General features: G+C 34.3%; 1 protein-coding gene across 1 annotated transcript; it reads right to left on the bottom strand.

Moving 5' to 3' along the window:
* Positions 1 to 13,439: 13,439 nt before the first annotated feature.
* On the bottom strand, positions 13,440 to 20,530 carry etaa1a (ETAA1 activator of ATR kinase a). The gene is made up of 6 exons (XM_073843235.1): positions 20,337 to 20,530; positions 19,847 to 19,981; positions 19,024 to 19,097; positions 18,825 to 18,934; positions 15,882 to 17,410; positions 13,440 to 14,119 (listed from the first exon to the last, which is right to left on the bottom strand). The coding sequence occupies exons 1-6, from the start codon at positions 20,461 to 20,463 to the stop codon at positions 13,998 to 14,000; spliced, it is 2,097 nt and encodes a 698-aa protein (XP_073699336.1). The 5' UTR covers positions 20,464 to 20,530; the 3' UTR covers positions 13,440 to 13,997.
* Between the last annotated feature and the right edge of the window lie 6,631 nt (positions 20,531 to 27,161).

Below are 27,161 nucleotides of genomic sequence, written 5' to 3' on the forward strand. Positions count from 1 at the left end.
ATATTTTATTTGCCATCATTACTTTTATAAATAGGCCTAAATAAAACAGTTGCTAAACAAGTCAGTGTTAGCCAAGCATTCGGAGATGTTTTGTAGCGTTAGCTGTAAACAGATGTGATAAGTAATATATATTTGTAGCAATAGCCAACAATAGGCTACATTGTATGGGTCAGAATTATCTATTTTTCTTTTATGCCAAAAATTAATATTAAGTAAAGATCATGTTCCATGAAGACATTTCGTGATTTCCTACCGTAAATATATCAAAACTTAACTTTTGATTAGTATGTATTGCTAAGAACTTAATTTGGACAACTTTAAAGGCTATTTTCTCTATATTAGCCTAAGGTTTTTGTTGCACTCTCAGATTCCATATTTTCAAAAAGTTGAATCTCGGCCGAATATGGTTATATTCATAAACCATACATAAATGGAAAGCATATTTCAGCTTCCAGATGATGTATAAATTTCAGTTTCAATCACAATGATTGGTTTTCTGGTCCAAATATTTCATTTTCCATCAATAGTTTTATAAAATAAATAAAATAAAAAGAATTCTGTTCATATCCGCTAATTCTCTGTCCCTCACCGGGAAAGCTGTTTTAATTCTGTTACGTTCCGTCTCACTTCCATTCCATTGTGTGCAGTGGCGGTTCTAGACAAATTTGACTAGGGGGGCCAAGAAGGGGCCAGTGTTTAACCAGAGGGGCACATTAAAAATGACAACAAGTGATATTTAAAGATTATAAACTTTATTTTACTTTAAAATCATACAAACATTTTAGGGATGCTCATATTGACCGTTCACTGTTAATCGACAGTAAGAAGTACTATAAGTTAAACGGTTTAATTCTTTTTTACGTTTGCTGCATGGTGAAAGAAAAAAAAAATGTTTACTCACGGGCGCGTGTCGACATGTGTAGTGCGGCTGTTTAGACATATTTTGATGAGTAAGCACCTGCTTTACCTTCTCTTAGTTTGTGTAACTGATGTAGTAGCCTATGTGCTGCACGATAGCAATGGCGATGTTGCGTTATCAGAGAGTGAATCCATGAATAAATGAATTCAAATTCTGAATTAATTATAGTCTTAAAAGTGCGCGCTCCCCTTACAATCACTGGAAAGCTGTCACTCATACATTACTGTAGTTCATCGCAATCTCTCAAAGTTAATAAAAGGTAATGAAATCACATTTGCACAGTACAATTAATCTCTTATTTACATCATGTCTACACTTTCTTTGTTTTAATGAGAGAGTTCTCAGAGGTGTAGAGTTTCAGCAGAACTGCAGACAACAGGGTGTCTACAGGTTTGACCAAGTTAAATTTAATACATTTTAAGACTTTTTAATACCATTTTCAAACAAAATTTAAGACAAAATTGAAAGTCCCGCAAAAGTCTAGCACAAAACCATGAAGATATTTTAAATTATTATTTTATTTAACTGATTATTCTTGGGAATATTCAACAGAAAACACTATTCCAGAAGAAGAAATTATTTTCTATTCCATGACAAAGTCAAGGCTCTCACACACTTTGAAGCCAATGTAACAGTGTAACAAACACGAATTTTGAGTCATGGATCGGATCATTTTTCGGATCAGCAAAAAAAAAAAAAAAAAAAAAAAAAGTTTTTTCCTAATTACTGAATGCTTACTTTAGGTAGGCTACTTCTCATCCACAGCAAAAACTACTATCTGAACTAAAGTTCAGTAACAAAACAAGAACGATTACACAAATGACAAGTGTAAATGAATACAACATAAAGTTAGTAATAAAATCAATAACACTAGTATTCAGGAGGGGAAATTTAATAATTAATTGTAAAATAACTAGTGTTTCTCATTGCAGGTATTTATAGGACGCTGTCTCTTTAAGGCCAAATGCCCAAACCGAATACTGGCACGCATCTCTTTCTCAGCTGTTTCGGTTCACTGAAGACATAAACGACTGTTAAACAGAATACCAAAACGGGTATCAAGACATGACTTGGTATGTACGTTTCCGTTCAAATAGCAGTTAAAGAGGAATCAATCTGTGTGAATCGCGCCGCGCGCCTCTCTCTCCTCTCTCTCTCTGCGCGTGCTCGCGCCAGTTGTGTGCGGCAACGTAAAAACATGTGCTAATTATAAACTTTTACTCTATGATGGTTAAATTTAACAGCTAATCTGCGATTCAAATGCGTGTAGTTGGGCGGAAACCCGCTAAATCTGGCAACACTGAGGCGTTGTCAAGCAAGCGCGTGTGTAGCAACAGAACAGATTTAGAACCTGCGCAGGAGATTCTCCTCAAAACGATAAACTTTTCCTTTTCAAAGTGTAAAAAAATTAAGACCCTTGGATTTAGATTTAAGACAAATTAAGACATTTAAAGGCCTTATTTTAGGACAACGGAATTTAAGACTTTTTAAGGATCCGCGGCCACCCTGAACAATGAACAGCCAGGGCCAGATTAACACTTTGTTGTACCCTGGGCAACAATATTCAAGGGCCCCATCATCACGACCCCAGGATCACCATAATATGGTCATATATAGAATATATTATTGTAATATACAGTAAATATACTCAATACTTCAAATCCTAACTGTCATCATATTTTGATTTAACGTTACAAATATTTAAATGCTCATAGAACTACAAATGCACTACTATGTCCCCTATCAAAGACATTCACTCACATATGATGCTATGAAAACAAAACACATCAGCATCTGTACAGTATAATCTGGTAAAATTGTCCCACTACATTGAGAGGGAGGGAAGTATCCTCCATTTTCACAAAAAATTAATAGTGTCCTCAATGAAAATGTATTTGGTAATAATACACAATGGACAGTTCCATACAAAAAGAGGTTAGACTGCATTTTACATTTCACATGAATACTAAAAACTCTTTGGTCAAATCTTTGGTCAATTTGATGTCGAAGAACATGCTTTAACACAAGGATTCACAACAGCCTTTTTCCTTGATATAATAAGCAACCACTTTCAAACCATTTGCCAGTAGCCAACGTTACTTTTTTTCCCGGTACTTTAGCCTACTTTGTGTAAAAACGAAAACATTTATTTCAGTGAAAAATAAGTCCAAAACTCTCTATTTTAACATTTTGAACAATCTTTTGCTTTTTTTTTTTTTTTTTTTTTTAGAAATTCTTATGTGTTTTAATTTTTCTGATAATCAAATGAAAGCCTAAACATTTATTTATTTTTAATCAAATGAAAAATAAACCCTTTTAATTTTTGGCAAACAGAGGTTTACTGTTAAAATCAATACATAGAAGAAAAATTATATTCAGTTTAAATTATATTCAGTTTAAACGTTTAAATAATAATTATAGTATTTTTTTCTACAATTAAGTGGCTAATCTTGTTGTAATATTTATTTTTTATCATATATATATTGTTTTATGTAAATTATTTAAATAGGAATATATAAACACCTACATTATACTGTACAAAAGGAATGTTGTTACATGTTAAACCGTACTTTTATTTTGACAGGTGTGTACAGTATATGATGCTAGTTTTCTTAAAAGAAACGGTAAAAGTGACACTCACAGCAGTTTTGGAGATTGAGTTTATCTGTTCATGTGAGATGCAAATGCAAAAAATTAGCAGGAGCGTCACGTGTACTTCAGTATGCGTATATTACAAAAACGCGTCTCCGCCATTCAAACACACAGAGGCAAACGGAACATGCAGGATTAATATTGAAACGGTCTTTTTGCATTTCAGTTTTCACAGACACTAGTCCATATCGCGATTTGAATTAAGTGACAGACCAACTTTTGATTTATTAATCCAAAAATCGACGAATTCCGTGGCATTCCGCGCTATAGTAAATTCGGTTTTTATGAATGGAGTGCGCGATCCCGTCGGTGTTTTCGCGGAGGAGACATTGTAAACGCGCGACTATGTAGAGACAGAAATGACATGCCTTCGTGTAAATAAGATAAATAACATAAGGCAATTTATTTTGCTCTTGCCCTTGCTGTCCTGGGCCCTTTAGATGTCGTGGGACCCTGGGCAATTGCCCAGTTGCCCGTATGGTTAATCCGGGCTTGTGAACAGCTGTATATTTTTATTAACTAACGTTAACAAAGATTTTACAAAGCCATTTACAAACTTGATTTAATTATCAGTGTGAAAAACAAAAGTAACACGGTTATGTGCAAGAACAACAAGTCACTCACGAAATGAAATTGTTTTGCTTACTTTCGACTCTTGCAACAGGAGAAATAAATCGTAGCTCCTCTATCCAAGAGTAGTTCTAATTGTTGCTGCAGTGTTTGTGTGCGCCGCTCTAATTTACCCATTTAAGTAGAACGATGCGTCGCATTAGTTCCGCTTTTGGCGCTCGTGTGTAAAACCATAATTAATTTATTTTATTTTATTTGGTCAGTAGGGGGGGCCACAGGGGTGGCCAAGGACATGTCTACAGGGGCACGGGCCTCCCTTGGCCTCCGTGTAGAACCGCCACTGATTGTGTGAATAAATGAAGCTGTTATAACTCGGCTATTAGTGTAATTAAGTGCCTAATGTTGACCAGAGCTTATTTCTAAACGGTTTCTATGTTCTTTAAATAAACATGCGTTCTTAAATTGCAACACAAGCGTATTATTTTACGAGTTAAAAAGTCGAGCTATTTAACGGAGTGACCTTAAAAGTCCTAAAGCTGTAATATTCTTGTTTTCCCACTGGGTGTCGGTAATACACAACAAACGAACGAAATCTAAAAGTCAAAGATGAAGTCAAAAAGGGAAATCCAGCGTCTTGAGAGAATGACTTTATTTGTGACCCTGGACCACAAAACCAGTCTTAAGTAGCACGGATATATCTGTAGCAATAGCCAACAATACATTGCATGGATCAAAATGATCGATTTTCTAATGCCAAAAAGCATTAGGTAGCTACTAAGTAAAGATCATGTTCCATGAAGATTTCCAACCGTAAGTATATCAAAACTTAATTTTGATTAGTAATATGCATGCTGAGAACTTCATTTGGACAACTTAATTTTTCTCAATATTTAGATTTTTTTTTGCTTGCACCCTCAGATTCTAGATTTTCAAATAGTTGTATCTCGGCCACATATTGTCCTATTCTAACAAACTATACATCAATGGAACTTGTATTTATTCAGCTTTCATCTAATCCATAAATCTCAATTAAAAAAAAGTACCCTTGCTTTGTGGTCCAGAGTCATATATCTTTCTATATATATTTTCATTTGGTTGTTACAAAAAAAAAAAAAACTCACTGAAACGTTCTAAGGAGGTTAGATTTTGGTCACAGAAAATAACACAACACACCTTAATCAGGTTAGCACCATATTTCATTTTCGACAGGAATGAAAATGAGGCTGTGAGGGATAAAAGTGCAATGAATTGTACTGTTGTTTAACCAGGTACTTGATTACATGTAATATTACATTTTAAAACACTCTTAATCAAACTACAGCTACTTTTATTGGTTATATTATTTCATATTCACACAACAATACATTATTCATAAGTTATTTCATCAGTTTAATCTTTTGAAATGTCCTTTCTGAACTTAACACTTATATTTACATTAACATGTAATGTAGCCTAGGTTTTTCCTCAAAACCTTTCCTTTTTTGTCAGTTGAACCTCTTTAATATATTTACTTGAAGTTCCCCTAAGATTTTGAGTCAATACGTTAATAGTTAAGTAATACATTTGCATGTTCACGGCTTTTTGGCGTTGGTTGGGCTAATGGTCACATGACATGCAGGTAAACAAATAGTTAAAGACTGTGTAAAGCAATATTAAATATGTGTTCTGATTTTTCACACCACAGAAAAATGTGCTATTAACCCCCAGCCAAATTTGAATGATAAAAAAAGTCAAGTAAATAATATAAGTTAACGCTGGGGGCGTGTCCGCTGTTGGCGCTGAAGCCACGCCCACTCGCGGGAAAGCTGCCGCCTCTCTCAACTGTCAAATACAAACAAATTTGAATAACGAGACCGAGCTGTTTTGTAAACTATCACAAACAGGTAATATGCATTTATGCGAAGAAGGCATAGCTAGCTAGCAAACTGTAGGATGTAGTAACTAACAGTAATGTTTGAGCGGGTGAACCTCGCCCAAAAATTCCTGAACACTAAAATGGCGGTAAAAACGGTTTAACGGTCAAACTGCACAATTCAGTACTATATAATTTAATCTTTGTAATGCGTTTTCAGCAATACATTTCTAACATCTTTAGAAATGTGACCCTGGACCACAAAACCAGTCGTAAGTAATATAGGTATATTTGTAGCCATAGCCAAAAATACATTGTATGGGTCAAAATGATTTTTCTTTTATGCCAAAAATCATTAGGATATTAGGTAAAGATCATGTTGTACAAAGATATTTTGTAAATTTCCTACCGTAAATATATCAAAACTTAATTTTTGATTAGTAATATGCATTGAACTTCACTTGGACAACTTTAAAAGCGATTTTCTCAATATTTAGATTTTTTGCAGCATCAGATTCCAGATTTTCAAATAGTTGTATCTCGACCAAACGGAGCTTAATCTTCTCTAGTAAGTCCTTTATGTTGACTAAAGTCTTCTCCATTTTATTTTGTCGAAAACCATCTTGTTTTACATCAACGATAAATGGTGCAAAACACATTTGGTAGTCTATTAAGGGCTGATTCAGAAAAATGCTCAAAAATATGACCCAAAATACCCTAATAATCACACCTATTTATCTCACTCTCATTTAAAACCACAGGGTACATTTACAACGGACATTTTCCAACACGTCAGTTTTTTCCCTCTTACAGAAACCGAGTCCCGTACAGGATCTTTCTGCGGGAGATTCAAGAACAGCCGTATCAGTCAGCATCAGGTGAAGCACAACAGACAAATTAGAAGATCTATCAATTACAGCTACACACACACACACACACACACACACACACACACACACACACACACTATTTCCCACACACATGCATAGACACCAGAGGACATTGATCCACTTCCAGAATCTGTGCCCCGGTAGGACAATAGTCTTGGCCTCGCAGGTTGGCTTTTCTCAGGCCCAGTGTCTGGGACGGTGAGCGATATTTTGTATCGGTGTCCGTACTGATTGGGGAAGAGAATAATTGATGAAAGTGAGAGAATCGGAGTAAAGCAGAGAGGAGAGCGGGTTCAGCTGGAGTTCAGGTGTATTCTCAGGTGACTTCATTTCTGCGCACAGGCTGCTGATAAGCATGTTTATCGAGCAGACAAAAGGACAGTGAGGATACTGTTGCTTCAGTCTAAACCTGTTCTCCGTCTTCATGTGCCGGCGACGGGACGCCAGACCGGCTCTAAACGAACCAACGAAATGCAGTACAGGGATAAATGGCAGTCTCATACACAGAATTTGAAATCCTATGGGTTCCCACACTTAGATCAATAATAAAAAAAAGAGATTATTAAACATCTTTAAACTATTCAGACTGATTCACTAATGAATCACTTAGATTCAGACCGATTTTGATGCTTTAAGCCTGATTCAGCAACAAATAAATCATTACTGCGACTTTCAAGCTAATTTTGCTCTGCACAAAAGCATGTTAAATATAAAATATATACAAATATTTTAAAAATATTCAAATATTTCATGCCAAAAAAAACATTTTTTACTAAAGAGAGACAAAAAAAAAACACACGTAGAAAATGTGTATTTCAGATAGCTAAGAAATTAAAAGAATTTTTTTTTCTTGAAAGATGGCATATTTTTTTAAACAGTAAACTGTAAAAAAAAAAAAACTAAACAGTAAATATTTTAATAAAATTGTGTTTACTATAGAATGTTATATTAATATGAATTTTAGGCTCTTATTAAATGTTATATAAATATTTAAAAAAAATACAAAAAACAAAATTTAAGAAATTATAATATAATATAAATTATAATTATATAATAAATTATATTTAATATATTTACATACACTACCAGTCGAAAGTTTTTGAACAGTAAGATTTGAATGCTTTTTAAAGTCTCTTCTGCTCCCCAAGCCTGCATTTATTTGATCCAAAATACAGAAAAAAAACAGTAAAATTTTGTCATATTTTTACTTTTTAACATAACTGATTTTTATTTGAATAATTTATTCCTTCGATTTCAAAGCTGAACTTTCAGTCACATGATCCTTCAGAAATCATAATAATATTCTCATTTGCTGCTCAAAAAACATTTAATATTAGCCAAGTAGAATTTTTTTCAGGTTTCTTTCATGAGTGGAAAGTTCAGAAGAACAGCATTTATCTGAAATAGAAATCTTTTCTAACATTATAAATGCCTTGATCACCATTTTTGATCAATTTAAAACATCCTTGCTAAATAAAATTATTAATTTCCATCATTTCTAAATGCAGGCTTGGTGAGCAGAAAATAATTGTGTTCAAAAACTTTTGACAGGTAGTGTATAAGAAAAAAAGAAAAGCCTTTGGTATTTAGACATCTATAAAATATATAATAGAACTAATAGAAATAAAAGACCAAAATGTTGAATTTTAATGACTTTTCCAATCATTTGTTACTGTTGAGTAAAGATTACATGCACAAAGAACAAATCTTAACTCAATTAAACATTTTAGAACTGCAAATAAATAGAAAAACTGAAAACAAACAACCAGACCCAACCTACTTAGAAAATGACAAGCTACCAAATGAGTGTAAATGAAGCTATTTTTCAGCTTTAACAGCAACAACATCATCCTAATGTGTGTACTTGTTTGGGAAGCAGTGGTTAATGAAGCATAGATGTAGACCTTTGACTTCGGCTATGTAATCCTCAGGTCAGCCCCATATCAAAACACACACTAATCTCTGCATGTACGACACGAAGCTCACCAGAACGCTCCATTCATGCTGTCCTCATCAGAGTTCAGACAACACACGGTCCAGGTAAGTGCCTGGACGCTCGGCTGGTCAGCTGAAACCGCATCCCCGGCCCTGCGGGGGCTTTTCATAGTTCTGTGCGCTAGCTACAGTTACACACCGGCAGGCTGATAACAAGACTCGACTTTCAGGAGCACTCATGTGTGCCGCAGGTGTCCCAGAACAGCCGCGTCAGACAGGTGTCAGAGAGCTAACGATGAGAAACAGACCGACGGAAAAGCCTTGCACACCGTTACACCTATTTCCCTTAGTTTGGAAACAAATAGTTCACCCAAAAATAAACATTTGATGAACACCGTCTCACCCTCAGGCTTCCAAACAGATTTGGAAATATGTAGCATTACATCACTTGCTCAACAATGGATCCTCTGGAGTGAATAGGTGCCATCAGAATGAGAGTCTAAACAGCTGATAAAAACATCACAATAATCCGCAAAACAATTCCAGGCCACTTCCAGAACAAAAATTTACAGATAATGTACTCAGCCCCTTGTCATCCAAGACAACATTTTTAGGATTTTTCTCCATATAGTGGACTTCTATGGTGCCCTGAGTTTGAACTTCCAAAATGCAGTTTCAACGCGGCTTCAAACAATCCAAAATGCGGTAGACGATCCCAGTCAAGGAAGAATGGTCTTATCTAGCGAAACGATCGGTTATTAATTTTTTTTTAAATTACAATTTATATACTTTTTAACATCAAACGCTCATCTTGTCTTGCTCTGCCTGAACTCTGTTTTTTTTTTCTGGTTCAAGACAGTTAGGGAGAAATTAGAGAAATTAAGATGGGAGTTTTTTGACATACCCTAAAAGTTTTGAACCTGAAAAAACAGAGCTTGACAAGACGAGCATTTGAGGTTAAAAAGTATATTAATTGTCCGTTGGTCTGTGCTGCCTCTTTCCCTTGCAGGTAGAATAAATTGTATTAAAATGAACATACTGCCCAAATTCCTTTATCTTTTTCAGTGTATCCCGGTTTTTATTCCAAAGCATTTTTTTAATTCTTTGGATAGTTCTATTTCTCAATTTATATGGAACGGAAAAACTCCTAGAATCCGCAAAGGCATATTACAAAAAACTAAGGAGTTGGGTGGCTTAGCACTACCTAACTTTTTGTTTTATTACTGGGCTGCAAATGCTCGAAATATGTTATTTTGGTGTTGCTCTAATGATCTGCTTCCACCCTGGCTGAGGATTGAGGAGACTGCAAGTGACCGTTCTTCACTTACGTCTCTTCTGTGTCTCCCTTCTTCATTTTCACCTTTAAAATTCTCTAATAATGTTATAGTTAAAAATTGTCTTAAGATTTGGTGTCAGCTTAGGCGCCATTTCATTTTACAGACAACACCTCTTTTATGCCCTGTCCATTCTAATCCTCTTTTTCCTCCCTCTGTCAATGATAAGGCTTTTGCAGCCTGGGTGGATCATGGGATAGTTTCTGTTAAGGATCTTTACATAGACGGTACATTTGCCTCATTCGAACAACTGACTCAAGTTTTCAATTTGCCACGGTCACATTTTTTCAGGTATTTGCAGATTCGGGATTTTGTCCGCAAACGTTTCTCTGGGTTCCCTTTAATTCCACCCTCTACTCTGATTGATACCATTTCTAATATCAATCCTTACCATTGCGGAGCCATCTCTAAGATTTATAACATCTTGCTCACGTATCATTCCTTGACCTCTGACAGTCTGCGTCTTACATGGGCTAGGGATCTTAACATTGAGATAGAGACCGAGATTTGGCAGTTGGCTTTGAAACGTGTCCACACATCTTCTGCCTGTGCTCGTCATGGGGTTTTACAGTGCAAAGTAGTTCACAGAGTACACTGGTCAAAATGTAAACTAGCTCGTATGTTCTCTGACATTGATCCAATTTGTGACAAATGCCATGTAGAACCAGCTAATTTAACTCACATGTTCTGGACCTGCCCTGCTCTGTCTCTTTTCTGGGACTCTGTCTTTGATTCATTCTCAGCTATCACATCTATCAATATTCATCCGTCTCCATTAATTGGCGTGTTTGGAGTTCTTCCTCCTAATTGTGACTTGCCATTTTATTTTGCTGAGTTAGTAGCTTTTCTCTCCTTACTAGCAAGGCGCTGTATCTTAATGCTTTGGAAAAGTCCCCACCCCCCCTCCCACACTCAGTGGATAAAAGACGCCTTATTTTTTGTTAAATTGGAAAGAGTTAAACATAGTCTTCGTGGGTCTATGGTTAAATTTTCAAGAATTTGGTTACCCTTTTTGGAGCATGTTAAGTCTCTGCGGCTAGATGGTATCTCGATTGATTGATGGATTGATTAATCATTCTGCACCACATTATTAGTATTCACTTAGGTAGGCACCATATAGGCACAGTATTTGCTGCAAGTAAAAATTATCTCCCACCCCTCTCTTTTTATTTATGTATTTTTATTTTTTATTTTCTCCTAATTTGTTATTCTGCCTACCCCCCTCACCTTACTGGACTAATTAATGTCTACTTTAAGTTTATGTTCGTATTGTTACATACAGTTTTTGTGTATAATATTGGACATTGTCATTTGAGTGAGGGTTAGTACGTGTTTTTATCACTGTCATTATTTGTTTTTTTTTGTTTTGTTTTTTTTGCCTGTTTTTGTATTTTTTTTTTGTATTTTTTTTTTTTTTATTATTATTATTATATATATATTTTTTTATTTCTTATTTTTTTTGAAAATGTATTTTTTATTTGTATTGAGAAAATCTAATAAATAAATCATATATAAAAAAAAAAAGTATATTAATTGTAAAAAAAAAAATAAAAAAATAAAAAAGTATAAATAAGTATATCAATTGTATTTTTTTTTTTTCTTTTTAATAATCTATCGTTTTGCTAGGTAAGACCCTTCTTCCTCGGCTGGGATCATTTAGAGCCCTTTAAAGCTGCATTTAAACTGCATTTTGGAAATTCGGGGCACCATAAAAGTCCACTATAAGGAGAAAAATCCTAAAATGTTTCACTCAAAAAAACAACTTCTTTACAACCGAAAAAGTAAAGACATGAACATCTTGGATGCCAAGGGGGCGAGTACATTATCTGTACATTTTTGTGCGGGAAGTGAACTACTCCTTTAAGCTGTGTGTTTGTAAGAAACAAATCCATCATTAAGGAGTTTTAACTTCAAACCATCCCAACTGGCCAACATTTAAGTTCATAATTCATAATTAAGCTTTTCCTCCGGTGGAAAAGTCTATCCTCTCGTTTTTCCATATCAAAATCCACCAACTTATTTGTTTAGAGCTGTTTTGGACTGTTTTGCTTGTAAACAGTGCTTGATCCGAATATTCTCTCCTGATTCAGATGAGATGACTTTTTCACTGGATAGAGACTCATATTAGCCGAAAATAGTTTGAAGTTAAAAACAGTGTAATGATGGATTTGTTTTTTTACAAACATGCAGCTTTTCACTCTGTAAGATGTTAATTGATGGACTGGAGTGGTGTGGATTATTGTGATGTTTTTATCAGCTCTTTGGACTCATTCTGACGGCACCCATTCACTGCAGAGATTCAGTATTAATTGGATTTTAATTTCTGTGACTATTAAAGAAGTAGTTCACTTCCAGAACAAAGATTTACAGATAATGTTCTCACCCCCTTGTCATCCAAGATGTTCATGTCTTTCTTTCTTAAATCGTAAAGAAATTATTATTTTCAGGATTTCCCTCCATATAATGGACTTCTATGGTGCCCCAGAGTTTGAACTTCCAAAAGGCAGTTTAAATGCAGCTTCCAAGGGCTCTAAATGATCCCAACTGAGGAAAAAGGGTCTTATCTAGCGAAACGGTCAATTATTTTCTACAAAAATTTAAAGACAGTTAGGGTATGTCGAAAAACTCCCATATCATTTTCTCCTCCAACTTCAAAATCGACCTACATCGCTGCAGAAGTACTGACCCAGTGTTTACAATGTGAACATTGCAATGGACTATTTTGAAGTTGGAGGAAAAGATGAGATGGGAGTTTTTTCAACATACCCCAACTTTCTTGAACCGGAAAAAACAGAGTTCAGGCAGAGCTAGACAACATGAGCGTTTGAGGTTAAAAAGTATATAAATTGTATTTTTTTTTTTGTTAGCAAATCATTACGCTAGATATGACCCTTCTTCCTCAGCTAGGATCGCTTAGAGCCCTTTGAAGCTGCATTCTGGAAGTTCAAACCATAGAAGTCCATTAAATGGAGAGAAATCCTAAAATGTTTTCCTCAAAAAACAATTTCTTTACTACTAAAAAAGAAAGACATGAACATCTTGGATGACAAGGGGGTGAGTACATTATCTGTACATTTTTGTTCTGGAAGTGAACTACTCCTTTAATGTTCCTAACTGGGGGAACTTGAAATAAATGCATTATAAGTGTTAGTGTGGTCATATCAATCTGTTATGACTTGACCTGAAACTAAGCACCAGTTTGATAAAAAAACATGAAAACTAGAGAATATTTTTAAAGTTATTTATTATGCCTTAATTACAATAACAATTTCAACTCAATAAATACTATACAACACTCACTTTAATATTTTGGGCTTTCTATTTTAGACTCATAAACAAAGACAATAAAAGAAACCAACCAAAATGTGTACAATTTCTTCTACATCATTATAAAAGACAAAAAAATAGAACAAAAGTGATTTACATTAAGCATTGTGAACTTTAGATTTTAAAACAGATTAAAGGAAAATATTTATTATACAATTTACATAAAAGTGACTGAAATAAAGGAGAAAAAAAAAAAAAGCTACTCCTGATTTTCAATAATAACCAATGAGGATCTATTGAGAAGGTCAGCATACGTTTATCATCTAAGATCGGCTCTCTGATGTCAAACAGACATAATACTGAACATTTCTTTTTTTTGAAAACTCAAATGTACTATACAAAACATTGTTTCTAAAGAGTTTATCCACAAAGAAGCGGCATGATGCGAAAAATCAGATCGCTCCCGTTATAATCCATAAAACAGCAACGATTTGTTGCTTATAATGGGAATAGTTCTAGTTGCGGTGTATATGTACACATATACCTGTTTTGTTCTGCATCTTTTTAGTAGCAACAAATCAGATAGGAGCTCTGAGGTTCTGATTGGCCAGCATCCTGAGTCTCCGCCTCTCCATCGCCTGCTGCTTCTTCCTTTCGATCTCAGCATCGCTGCACTTCATGGCTCCCGAGTTACACACATCTACAGAAAATCACAGCAAACAAATAACATTATTTGGGAAACTTTGATGCAAGGCATATATTAAATTAATATAAATGTCAATACCAAAACCGTTTGATTAAAAAAAAGTTAAATTTTGATCACAGGAATAAATTAAATATATATAAATTAAATAAATATATTCAAATAGTTTGAAATTGTAGTAATATTCCACAATGTTACTGTTTTTGTTTAAATATGCCTCGATGACATCTTTCCCAACCATAATTTTTTTTTTTACCAACCCTAAACGTTTGAATTGTCCTGTATATTATACACTACCAGTAAGATTTTCCTGTTTTTTTAAAGAAGTCTCTTTTGCTCATCGAGCCTGCATTTATTTAATCCAAAGTACAGCAAAAACAGAAAACTTTTAAAATATTTTTACTATTTAAAATAACTGTTTTCTATTTGAATATATTTTAAAAGTTTATTTATTCCTGTGATCAAAGCTACATTTTCAGCATCATTACTCCAGTCTTCAGTGTCACATGATCCTTCAGAAATCATTCTAATTTGTTGATTTTCTACTTAAGAAACATTATCAATATTTAAAACAGTTGAGTAACTTTAAGCATTCTTTAATGAATAGAAAGATCCAAAGATCAGCATTTATCTAAAATAAAAATCTTTTGTAACAAAAGAAAAAAATAATAAAAACACTGACTCCAAGTCAGTATTTTTTCAGCAAAGAAATTATAGAAATTAATATTTTTATTTAGCAAGGATACTTTAAATTGATCAAAAGTGATGATGAAAACATTTATAATGTTACAAAGATTTCTATTTCAGATAAATGTTGTTATTCCAAACCTTCTATTTGTCAAAGAAACCTCAAAAGATTCTACTCAGCTGTTTTCAACATAAATGTTTTTTGAGCAGCAAATCAGAATATTAGACTGATTTCTGAAGGATCATGTGACTGGAGTAATGATGCTAAAAATCAGCTATGAAATCACAGGAATAAATTAAAATATATTCAATTAGAAAACTCGGTAACACTTTACAATAAGGTTCATTAGTTAAACATTAGTTAATGTATTAACTAACATGAACTAACCATGAGCAATACATTAGTTACTGTATTTACTAATCTTCATTAACGTTAGTTAACGGAAATACAGTTGTTCATTGTTTGTTCATGTTAGTTCACACTGCATTAACTAATGTTAACAAGATTTTAATAATGTATTAGTAAATGTTGAAATTAACATTAACAAAGATTAATAAATGCTGTATAAGTGCAGTTCATTATTAGTTCATGTTAACTAATGTGGTTAACTAATGTTAACTAATGAACCTTATTGTAAAGTGTTACCGAAAACTCTTATTTACAATAGTAAAAATATATTTAAAAAATTTACTGTTTCTGCTATACTTTGGATCAAATAAATGCAGGCTTGGTGAGCAGAAGAAACTTCTTCAAAAAAACATTAAAAATCTTACTGTTCAAAAACTTTCGACTGGTAGTGTATATGATATGTTCACTATTATTATTTTGCAATTATGTAGAATTAAGTGACTATATAAAATATTGTTCACTATAATTATATAGTTGCATGTAAATAAAAATGATTAAATATTCCTAATTTTGCTCAATTTTATTTTACTGATTAGACATTTTTAATATGATTATTACAATTATTATTATAATAATTTAAACTAATATTATCAAAAATTAAATTAAAATAACCCTACATAACACCACAATAATAAAGCAAAGAGCATGTGACATTAACTCTACCTTTGGCAATGACCGGCGCAGACCTGAAAGAGTCACTGTACGGCTTCTTGAACTGATGACTCTCTGCTGTTCTCACATCTGATTGGAGGACGGCCAGCACGCCCCTCTCGTGACCCTGCTGTGTGGAGGGAACAGCACAGGTCCCGTGTCCCACCACAGAGGAGCTTCTCACCTGTTTGAATTTATACGGTCCATTACTTGAGGGGCCAGATGGTCTTGTTGCATCACATGACACATTAGAGCTGCGTCCTGCAGGCCCAGAGTTCACCGCATGAGCTTTCTGGCCGTGCAGAGACACTGATGTGTTTGCACTAGACGTGGAAATATTAGCGGCCGGCTTTTTGGGCGGATAAGAATGAGCAAACACCAACTGCTGACTGGCCGTTTTGGAGGTTACGGCTGACGGCTTGTTTTGTAGTGGCTTTGTGGTGTTTTGTTGGCTGTTTGCGGTTAGGGTTTCGTTGCCAGATAACTCCTCAAAATTATCACATGCCTCGCAAAACAGATCATCATCCTCATCTCCGTCATCCCAGATGTCATCAGATGCAAAAAAAGAGTCTAGGTCTTCATCTAAAACATCACTAAAGCCATTTTGGGCTGTAACGGCATCCTCTCCTTGTTGTTTATTGCCTCCAGAGTTTGGATTCTGGTGCATGGGAGGATTTGAATAAGGAGCACTGGTGTTTGGCTGGAAATGGCGTGTTGAGGAAACGGATGAATTTTGAACATCCTGAAGCTTTTGTATTTGCGTTTTGGGCTGATATCGTTGATTCGGGTTGGCATTAAAGCAACTTGGAGGAACTGGCAAAGCCTTGCTCATGGGAAAAACCTGATTTGTGCAATTATTTTCCATGTGATTTCCAATTCTAGGCAACATTCCACACGGCTTTGCCTGTATTCGAGAGTCCTGCTGAAAGCTTTGCTCAGTTTTTGTCTTTTGGCTTTGAAATGCACCACATTTGCCATCGGTTTTAGTTTCTTGTTTTTTGTTTGTCATTCCACTGAAAGTATTTTGATTCTGATGAGTTTGTTTCTGTGTTGAACTGCACTGCGGTGCAGCAAACAGGTCTGGGTTTTGCGTCATCTCCAAAAGCAATGAGTCATCGAGTAAACCATCACTGTTCCAGTCGTCATCAAAATCATCAGCTTTATTAACTTGTTTACTTCCATGGTTTCCTGTCGCAGTGAACGCAGAACCTTTCTGTGAATTGCTGGCTTTTGCAGCGCTGAGATTTTTCTCAGGAACTACCTGGGAACGACAATTCGACACCTGACTGAGACGGCCGCTGAGCTGCTGAGTCGGGCCATCAAAAAGGAAATCAAGATCATCGTCCATCTCCTGATGAAGTCCCCTTTCATCATTAGGTTTCTCATCATTTGCTTTTACAGCAGAACCGTTGTGAGCTGTTGTGAATTGGTCTTCATGTGGTGGCACTTGTGCGTCTGAGTTCTGCTCTTGTGCTTCATCTTGCCTCATGTTGAAGTCAAACTGCTTCGCCAGCCGCATTAGATCTTCTACGGTGCTCTGTCTGCGACATTCACATCAACAGAATTTAGATATGTACTACAGACAAAGACTAAATATAAATACACTATATAAATAACAGTAGGATTTTTTTTTGTTTTTAAAGAAGTCTCTTTTGCTCATGAAGCCTTCATTTATTTGATCCAAAGTACAGCAAAACTATTTAAAAATAGCTGTTTTCTTTTTGAATATATTTTAAAATGTTATTCATTCAAAGCTAATTTTTCAGCATCATTACTCAGTTTTCAGTGTCACATGATCCTTTAGAAATCATTCTAATATTTTGTTTTGTTAGTTCAAGAAGCAGCAAATCAAAATAAAATACAAGTCATCAACACTTAAAACAGTTGAGTACATTTTTTTCAGGATTCTTTGATGAATAGAAAGATACAATAAGCATTTATTTGAAATAAAAAGCTTTTGTAACATTATACACTATATCATTCAAAAGCTCGGAGTCAGTATTATTATTATTTTTTAAAAGACATAATATAAAGACATTTCTTACTCTTACAAAGGACCTCCATTTCAGACAAATGCTGTTCTTCTGAACTTTCTATTCATCAAAGAAACCTAAAAAAAAATCTACTCATCTGTTTTCAACATAATAATAATAATAACAAATGTTTTTATTATGCAGCAAATCAGAATATTAGAATGATTAGAAAACAGCTATTTTTAAATATAAAAAATATTTCAAAATGTTATTGTTTTGCTGTACTTTGGATCAAATAAATGCAGGCTTGGTGAGCAGAAGAGTTTTCTTTAAAAAAAAAAACATTAAAAATGTTTTTAACTGGTAGTGTATATGATGATAAACATTTTCCTATAACACTTACACCTATTTCACCTGTACTATATTACTGTTAATGATGAAAAACTACTCTTACAGACCTACACAACTTTGCAACTTGCTGCATTAATATAGTATTTATCATAATGCAAAGCTGTTTGTGCAGTGATGCCAGATTTATCATTCATTATTTACAAATAACTAGATCTTTTGGATTTTCCAACAAGTTTTAAGCATCAACACATAGCCATTTAATATACAACCAATTTTTCCATTAAATTTACAGCAAGATTAAATTAATTACACACAGCTTCTGTGACATAAAACTATTCATACCTGTGTACATGGACAGATGGGCCATGCAGAACAGGTAAATTAATCAACTTTAGAATTTATTGAAGATAACAAGCAATTCTGTTTTTACTGCATTTGTGTCATGCAGCCTATTTGATCTCCCGCTGTCTATAATGTCATTAATATTATGATGCCATTATTAATAACTAACAGCATGAATTAAATTTTTAAAGTAGTTAAACATTTTTTTTTTTTAAAGTAGAATCATTTTTGAATCAGATGGAATTGTGAGGTGCCTAAAGATTCCCAGCCCAACAGAGCGGTGGCTTACTTTGTTGACATGGGCTTGACTTTGGGTTGGCGTACTTCTGGTGTGCATGGAACAGCACTATCCCCAATCCACTGCAGTAAAGATGAGTCTGCTTCTTCTAGTCTTCCGTTCTGTAAACAAACAAATACAATACAGTATTTGACAACAACACTGGAGATGTTATGAACTAAAAACAGTAGTTTATGCTTCTCAAGCTAACCTTTGGCGCGATCCGATTGGCAATGTCCGATATATCCACCGTTCTGACATTAGCAGCTCTCCTCTGTCCACGACCTGAAAATAAATACAATTCTGTCGTGCTTTTATACTGCAAGTTTAAAGAAGATTTTCAAAGCAGACATACAGTACTGTGCAAAAGACTTAGGCCACTAGTATTTTCACTAACAAAAAATGGTTTTAAATCAGTTATTTCTATCAAACTGAGACAGACTGAACCCAGAAGAACTGTGGCAATGTATCCAAGATGCTTCAAGACACCTACCTGCAAAGCTACAGTACTTTTAAAAGTTTTAGGCGCTTGTGTAAAAATGCTGTAAAATGAGGATGCTGTCAAAAATAATGTCATAAATAGATTTTATTAATCAATTAACTTCAATTATCTAAATTAAATCAACATTTGGTGTGAACATCCTTTGTGTTTAAAGCAGCTTTCGCCCTAGGTACACTTGCACATAGTTTTTCAGGTAGCTTTGTAGATAGGTCTCTTGAAGCATCTTGGAGATGTTGCCACAGTTCTTCTGGATTTAGTCTGTCTCAGTTTGTTGTGTTTCTTCATGTGATTCCAGACAGACTGGATGAGGATGAGATCAGATCTCTGTGTGGAGCACTGGCTGTTGTCAGACTCCTTGCAAACAAAAATTTCACTGGATTATTACAATTAATGGCAAAATGAATATTTGGAAATGTAAACTGATATTTCCTACTGACACACTACAGCAAAAGATAGAAATTACTGACTTAAAACCATTTTTAGCTGGTGAAAATTCTAGTGGCCTAAAACTTTTGCGCAGTACTCTACATACCATGTCGAATGGGTGATGGAGATGTCGTATCCCATATAATATCTTGATGACAATCAGGATCATTGCTGGGGGAGTCGTCAGGTATCAGTCTCCTGAACTGGCCTCTTGCTGGACGTGTAGGGGTTTTGAACTCTGCTATAAAACACAGCCATTTCAAGAACAAAACAGAAAACATAGTACTTTTACATGTGAGACTTTCTTGTCTATGCAATGCTATTCTTGGCCTTTTTCATTACATTTAATAAAATGTCAAAAGAATAAAAAAAATGCAAATCATGAAGTTGATTGAGGTCAAGCTTGAGACTGACCAAAGCATTTTTCTTAACTTTCTTAAATGTAAACACGTTCGTATTTTAAAGTTGCGAAACTCAGAAGATACGTTGTATAAAAGCATTACGTCCAAACAATAAGCTTGAGCTTTCAAATTGATCACGAATGAGTTAGATGTGACACTGAACACATTACTGTCTGTTTTCGGGTGATTTTGTACCTGTGTTACGCATTTGCCCGGGGTTCAGTGTAGCAGCTTTTGGGCTCCGTCTCAGTCTGTTTACTTTCGACTTCATCTGCGTCAGTTTGGCGATTTCATTTCGCTCCTGACTGCCTTTGCCCTCCATGTTGTTGGATCAATCAGAACGTCCGGAGTTTAATATATCACCGAGTTGGTGTTATGTTATTTGTGTTTTCCGCTGCCATTATCAGCCTGGATTTGTATAAACTGTTCAAACATTCCGCCAAATACGCAGTTCCTCCCAGGATTCATTGCGGGAACGTGCTCGTGCACGCCGGATGTGCGTAGTTGCTACGCAAGGGCGACGCATACAAACTGCACATTTAAAAAACAAATACTAACAATATAACTATTTAATAAAAGAATTAAATAATTGGAAAAAAGACGAACAGTTTATTACACGGTTATAATTAGAATGCAGAGCGGTTATTTCACTTCAACTGTGCAGTAGTTTGAAAATTTAAAGTTACATGTTTACGTTTTCTTAACGTAAACAAAGTCAAAAAGTGTGTTACTCAAGTAATGAGCCAAGACATGTAGTGTGTTACAGTGATTTTTTCATGGGTAAGGGATTTTGTAAGGCACAATGCAACACCATCAGTGATAATAATAATAATAATAATTGAAATAAATACATTTTATGCCAAGTAATATAGTTCATTAGTCTAAATGTGTCTGTGGATGAAATCAAGTAATTTCCATATGAATTCATGCAGTCTGGGCAAAAGATTTCTTTAAAGTCCCTATGAAATCAAAATGGAACATTTCTGGCTTTTAGTATGAATATGTAAGCCTCAAAGGGTTAGTTCACCCAAAAATGACAATTTAATGTTTATCTGCTTACCCCCAGGACATCCAAGATGTAGGTGACTTTGTTTCTTCAGCAGAACACAAACGAAGATTTTTAAGTCAAACCGTTGCAGTCTGTCAGTCATATAATGGGGATCCACAGCTTTGAGAGTCAAAAAAACATACACAGACAAAACCAAATTAAACCCTGCGGTTCGTGACAATACATTGAGATGTTAAAACACCAAACAGTCAGTCTGTGCAAAAAAAAACTGAACAGTATATAATTTTTTACCTCTGATCCACCGCAATGTCACAATGTTCACAACAGCCAGCGTGTGACGAAGAGCAAGCAACCTTAACTTCAGTCGATCAGACTCAAAGGTTGGGAAGTGGTGAAAAATCAACACTCCCGATGAGTTTGCACAAGCAAGCATGATCTTTTAGTTTTTATTTGGTTGCAACAATCAGCATAAGCACAAGTAATTACCATTTTGAGTAGCCATCGTACCCACAATCTCTGTGTAAACAATGAGTGAGGTATACACGCAACAGATCGCTTTCGTGCATGTGTCTATGTCAGAGCACGCTGGCTCGTCACGCATCGACTGTTGTGAACACGCTTAGGACAGTTGGATATTGCGGTGGATCACATGTAAAAAATTATATAAATACTGTTCAGTTTCTTGCACAAACAGATTGTTTCGTGTGTTAAGACCTTAATGTATCGACACAAGCCGCAAGGTTTAATTTGGTTTTGTCTGTGTATGTTTTTTTGGCTCTCAAAGCCGTGGATCCCATTAACTGCCATTATATGACTGACAGACTGCAACGGTTTGAGTTAAAAATCTTTGTTTGTGTTCTACTAAAGAAACAAAGTCACCTACATCTTGGATGCCCTGGGGGTAAGCAGATAAACATCAAATTTTCATTATTTAGTGAACTATCCCTTTAAGGTTATATATAAGCTAGTGTGTTTCAAAACAATGACAAAATATGCATTTACAAGATAGAAGCATTCAAAACTTTTAGTCTCTAACTTCCGCCAATATAGATCAACGATTTTAATGACATCACCCTGCACTTCAGTTTCTCATTAAACTTTCTGCCAACTCAAATGCTCTCTAGAATCTGCGTCCCGCCCACTACATTATAAATAGATGCTCAAGCTGCGGCTGAAATTGGTCACTTGTTCACAGAATTAGTATTTTCTGTATGGCAAATGGTCTGTAGTGCACTATGTAGCGGATAGGGAACAATTCAGACAGTGTAAACATGCTTTCTATTGGGGCGAAAGAAGTCAGGTTTCACGTTGTGTCATGCAAACCATCGCAGAGTGCACACACACAGTCTGCTTTGGTCCAGAGACACGATAGCACAGAGCGGATTATATGCACGACCATAAAACATATCGAACCGGTTTGCATTCTACACTGAATGCTATATTTTATAGCGATATGGATAAGATTGTGGCTGTTATACGCTGTCAAATGCGACTTTACTGAGCTCAAAGGCTCTGGCCCAAGCTGTGATATAAATGAAACGCTTTTGGCTATTTAAAAAAGGGGATGGGACTGCTGGAAATGTCCCGCCCTGTCTTCCTGTTTCAGTTGAAATTACGTCAACACATAGAATAACACTACGTGTTTCAAAGCACTTCAGTAGACTTTTAAGCATATTTCGCAACAGGTTCAGGTTGGTCACACAATATGTCTGCGTTGACCAACAGAAAAAAATACTTCTGTATGAGCAGTGTTGCCAATTTAGCAATTTTGTTAACTTGATTTAGCAATTTACATGCCCCTTTAGCCACTTTTTTCTCAAAAAATAATTTCTTGGACAAAATCTGGTTTCTGAGACTCGCCGGTATAAAGTAATCTAGCAAAAATAGCTGTAAGCTACTTTTCATCTAAATCAGTTGGCATCAGTTCCAAACCCATAAGACCTTCATCTTATGAACACAAATTAAGATATTTTTTTATGAAATCCTACAGCTTTCTGACCCTGGGTTTGCGCTTACCTCACAGTTTGGTCAGTTACTCGGATGTGCGGCCATATTGGTGATACTCGGATGTAAACAACAGCATGGATTGCATGGTTGATTTACTACTGAATACGTTGTTCTGCTAATTCATGCTGTCTAAACCACAGAAAAAACATCTGGAAGCTGCTAAATCATATAGAGAAGGACTTAGTAAGCAGGAAAGAGCGCAATATTTTGACAAACTAAAGTTAATAGGTGGTAAAGATATGTACGAGCAGTATTATTTAAGATATTAGTCTAATATTCACCTACCTGACTAGAAATTTTAAGAACAAACACGAATGTTGTCAAGACTCTTGCCCTGGAAATCCTGGTTCAGTTCGGCCAAACACAAACACCCTTCGTTCCTCTTTTTTGCACTCTTCTACTTGATTTGTTATAACTTTTGGCAGTCTATAGTACTCTAAATGTTTTTCCCAGTGCGACCGATCAGTACAGCCCCAAACATGACAATAATTGACCTTTTTCAGCAGCAATAATCAGCAAAAAATGCGAGTTTTATATAAAATATGTTTCATTCAGCTCAGTGGCATTGTTTATGTTCAGTGCCACCAATATGGCCGATTGATGACGCCTTTACCAAAAAATCACTAGTGACTTCTTGGACTCACCGGTATGACGTAATGTTGGCATCAGTGTGTGTAAGCTGTGCTTATAGGGAGAGTTTACACAAAAATGCAAATTCTGTCATTAATATCTCACCCTTATGTCATTCCAAACCTGTAAAATTCATCTTTTGAACACAAATTAAGGTATTTCCGATGAAATCCGAGAGCTTTCTGATCCTGCAGAGACAGCAATGCAACTGACATGTTCAAGACCCTGAAAGGTAGTAAAAACATTGATAATATAGTCCATGTGACATCAGTGGTTCAACTGTAAAGCTATGAGAATACTTTTTGTGTGCAAAGAAAACAAAAAACACAACTTTATTCAACAATTCCAGTACCATGACACAAGGTTGAACCACTGATATTTATGTAATTGATTAATTTATGATTTTACATAGTGACAAAAACAGCAGGGACTATGGTATTTGGGCAAATCTATTGTTTTTCATACCAAACTAAATGTTTGTGAGCCAATGTTCTGTGATTCCAATCATAGACTGAATCCGATGTGCTCTATTTGTCTTTTCAGATTTCTTGCTGTAGGTATTTATCATCACACTGACAGAAGTCTGGAGCTCTGCATGGCTTCCACTGTCTGTCTGTGTCAGCGCAGGTCAGAAACTGTGGAAAAGCGTCTGCAGAGCTCTGCAATCATTGCACATTATGTGTGTGTGCTTTTCTGAAATGAGCTGTGTCCAAATAATGGTTGATAGTGATCTAAGCTTGTCAGATCCTTTTTCCTATTGTACTTTTAGAGTGATTACATTGTAGAAATGTCATAATACAGCATGTGTCCACTCAGTAATGTATATTTTTTGGTTTCTTATGATGTTTTGCTTGTAGACTGCACCGCTGCAAAGCTGCAGTGTTATTTTAGGATAACGTAACACAGGAAATAGCTGCAGGAGCTGAACATAAATTTAAAGGCGCATGTGATCGACCTCTCAGAGGTTAAGTGGAAATGTACATCCGTTTGATGTCATACCAAGGTATTTTGTTAACAGGAAGTTTGACGATTCATTAATCAGTAACCTTAACATTAAACAAATTACTGTTCAAACTGGTAGTCAGAAGTATTTGCCTTGTAAAGAAAGGGTTTTCCAATGTTTTAGATGCTATGGACCCCTAAACATTGTCATGTTTACACAAATATATATATTTTGTCCATAAAGATTCAAATTATATTAATTTAAATGAGTATACTATATACTATACCAATTTAAAATATTATTTGGGAAATATTTTGTTTCCTTTCATTTCTATTAAATGTATTTTTTTCTACCCACTATAATACTATACCATTAGATGTATTATTGAGTTATTAAATTATTTTGTTTATTTGCTTGTAAATTATTTATTTATATCTAGTTTGTATTTATTTTTGTATTTTAATCTAATTTCACTTTTAAACAGTTTTTTTCATCTGAACTTGAATGGTAAAAATATTTTTAATATAAAAATGTGCAGATTTAGCTTCTATTAAGTTTTTAAAGATTTTTCCCCCACTCACTATACTACTATACTGTTAGATGTGTTGTTTGTATATTTATTCATTTTTATCTAATTCTATTGTTTATTTGTTTAAATCTAATTTATTATTTGTATTAAATTTTTATCTATTTATTTACTTGTTTTAATCAATTTATTTTAATCTTATTTTTATTTATTTACTCACCCTCATGTTCTTCCAAAGTCATATTTTCTTTCTTTTTCATATTTATTTTCATTTTTGAACAGCAAAAATAATGTATAATACTATAATAAATAATAATAAATAGATGTATTATTGATATATAATAAATTTATTTGTATTATTTTGTTTATTTATTTTTTAATTATTTATATCTCATTTGTATTTATTTTTGTATTTTAATCGAATTATTTATTTTATTCTTATTTTTTACACATTTAAAATGTTTTTATCTAAACTTGAATGGTCAAAAATTATTTTAATATAAAATTGTGCAGCTTTGTGACTTTTTGATATTTAGTTTCTATTACGTCTTATAAGTTCTTTCCCACTCACTATACTACTATACTGTTAGATGTATTGTTTATATATTTATCCATTTTTATCGAATTCTGTTTGTTTGTTTGTTTGCTTAAATATTATTTATTTATTCATTTAATTTAATCTATTTATTCACTTATTTTCATCTATTTATTTATTTTAATCTTACTTTTTTATTTATTTACTCACCCTCATGTCATTCCAAACCTATATTTTCATTATTTTTCCCGTTTATTTTTTATTTTTGAACAACCAAAAATAATAAAATGTTTCTACTCACTATACCATTAGAAGTATTATTGATTTATTCAATTATTTTGTATTATTTTGTTTATTTTGTATTTATTTATTTATATCTAATTTGTATTTAGTTTTGTATTTTATTCTAATTATTTATTTTATTCTTAATTTTTGTTTCTTTTTTCTTTTTTTTACACTTTTTAGACTGTTTTTATCTAGATTTGAATAGTAAAAAATCTTTAATATTATGCCGTTTTTGGTCCTTTTTAATATTTAGTTTCTATTAAGTTCTTTTCCACTCACTTTATATATTTATTCATTTTTATCTAATTCTATTGTAATTGTAACTATTTATTTACTTATTTTAATCTACATTTTTTAAAATCTTATTTTCTTTATTTTTTATATTTATTTTAAAAATATATAAGGTGTAAGGTATCCGCAAAAATAATTTGAATATAAAAAATAGACCACTGTTGTAGTGGTATTTTGATGTTTTTGGACATTGATTGAGATTTGATGAGCTGTTTTTATATGTAAAAGAGCTGTGTGTATTAACATACCGATTTGGATCATGAGAGTCAAAGTAATGACAGAATTTACATTTTTGCTGAACTATTCCTTTAAGACATCTTTAAGATCTGTTTCCAGAATCATTCAACCGTTCAACCGTATGATAAATGAAGACCATCTCATTGAATTATCAAAGCATGATAAATTGCGGTTTGGCAATTTAGCAGAGTTTCCTGTGAGCTGTGCCCATGTCAGAAGGGGCCTCACGGGTGAGTCTAATCAATAGAGCTAAGTCATTCTAAACAAGAGCAGACTGGGGATATATTATTTGATCTGACCCGTGGCTAATAAATCTCCCGTGAACTGTTAAACTGTCAGGCTGACATGTAGACGGAGGCCTGATTGACTGCCCTGTCATTGCTAAAGCTACCTCAACAGATTACTTATGTTTATATCTGAGCCCGCGTTGGGTACGTACACGCACACACATACGAGTCTGCACCGCTAGGCCTTTCATTTGATAAATGGCTGTTCTCTGAACAGTCGGTTATTGGGAAACTCCGTGATATACGGCCCTGTACGGCCGCCAGAGCCGG

Source organism: Garra rufa, chromosome 6 (genome assembly GCF_049309525.1).
Source record: "Garra rufa chromosome 6, GarRuf1.0, whole genome shotgun sequence".
Lineage (NCBI taxonomy): Eukaryota > Metazoa > Chordata > Actinopteri > Cypriniformes > Cyprinidae > Garra > Garra rufa.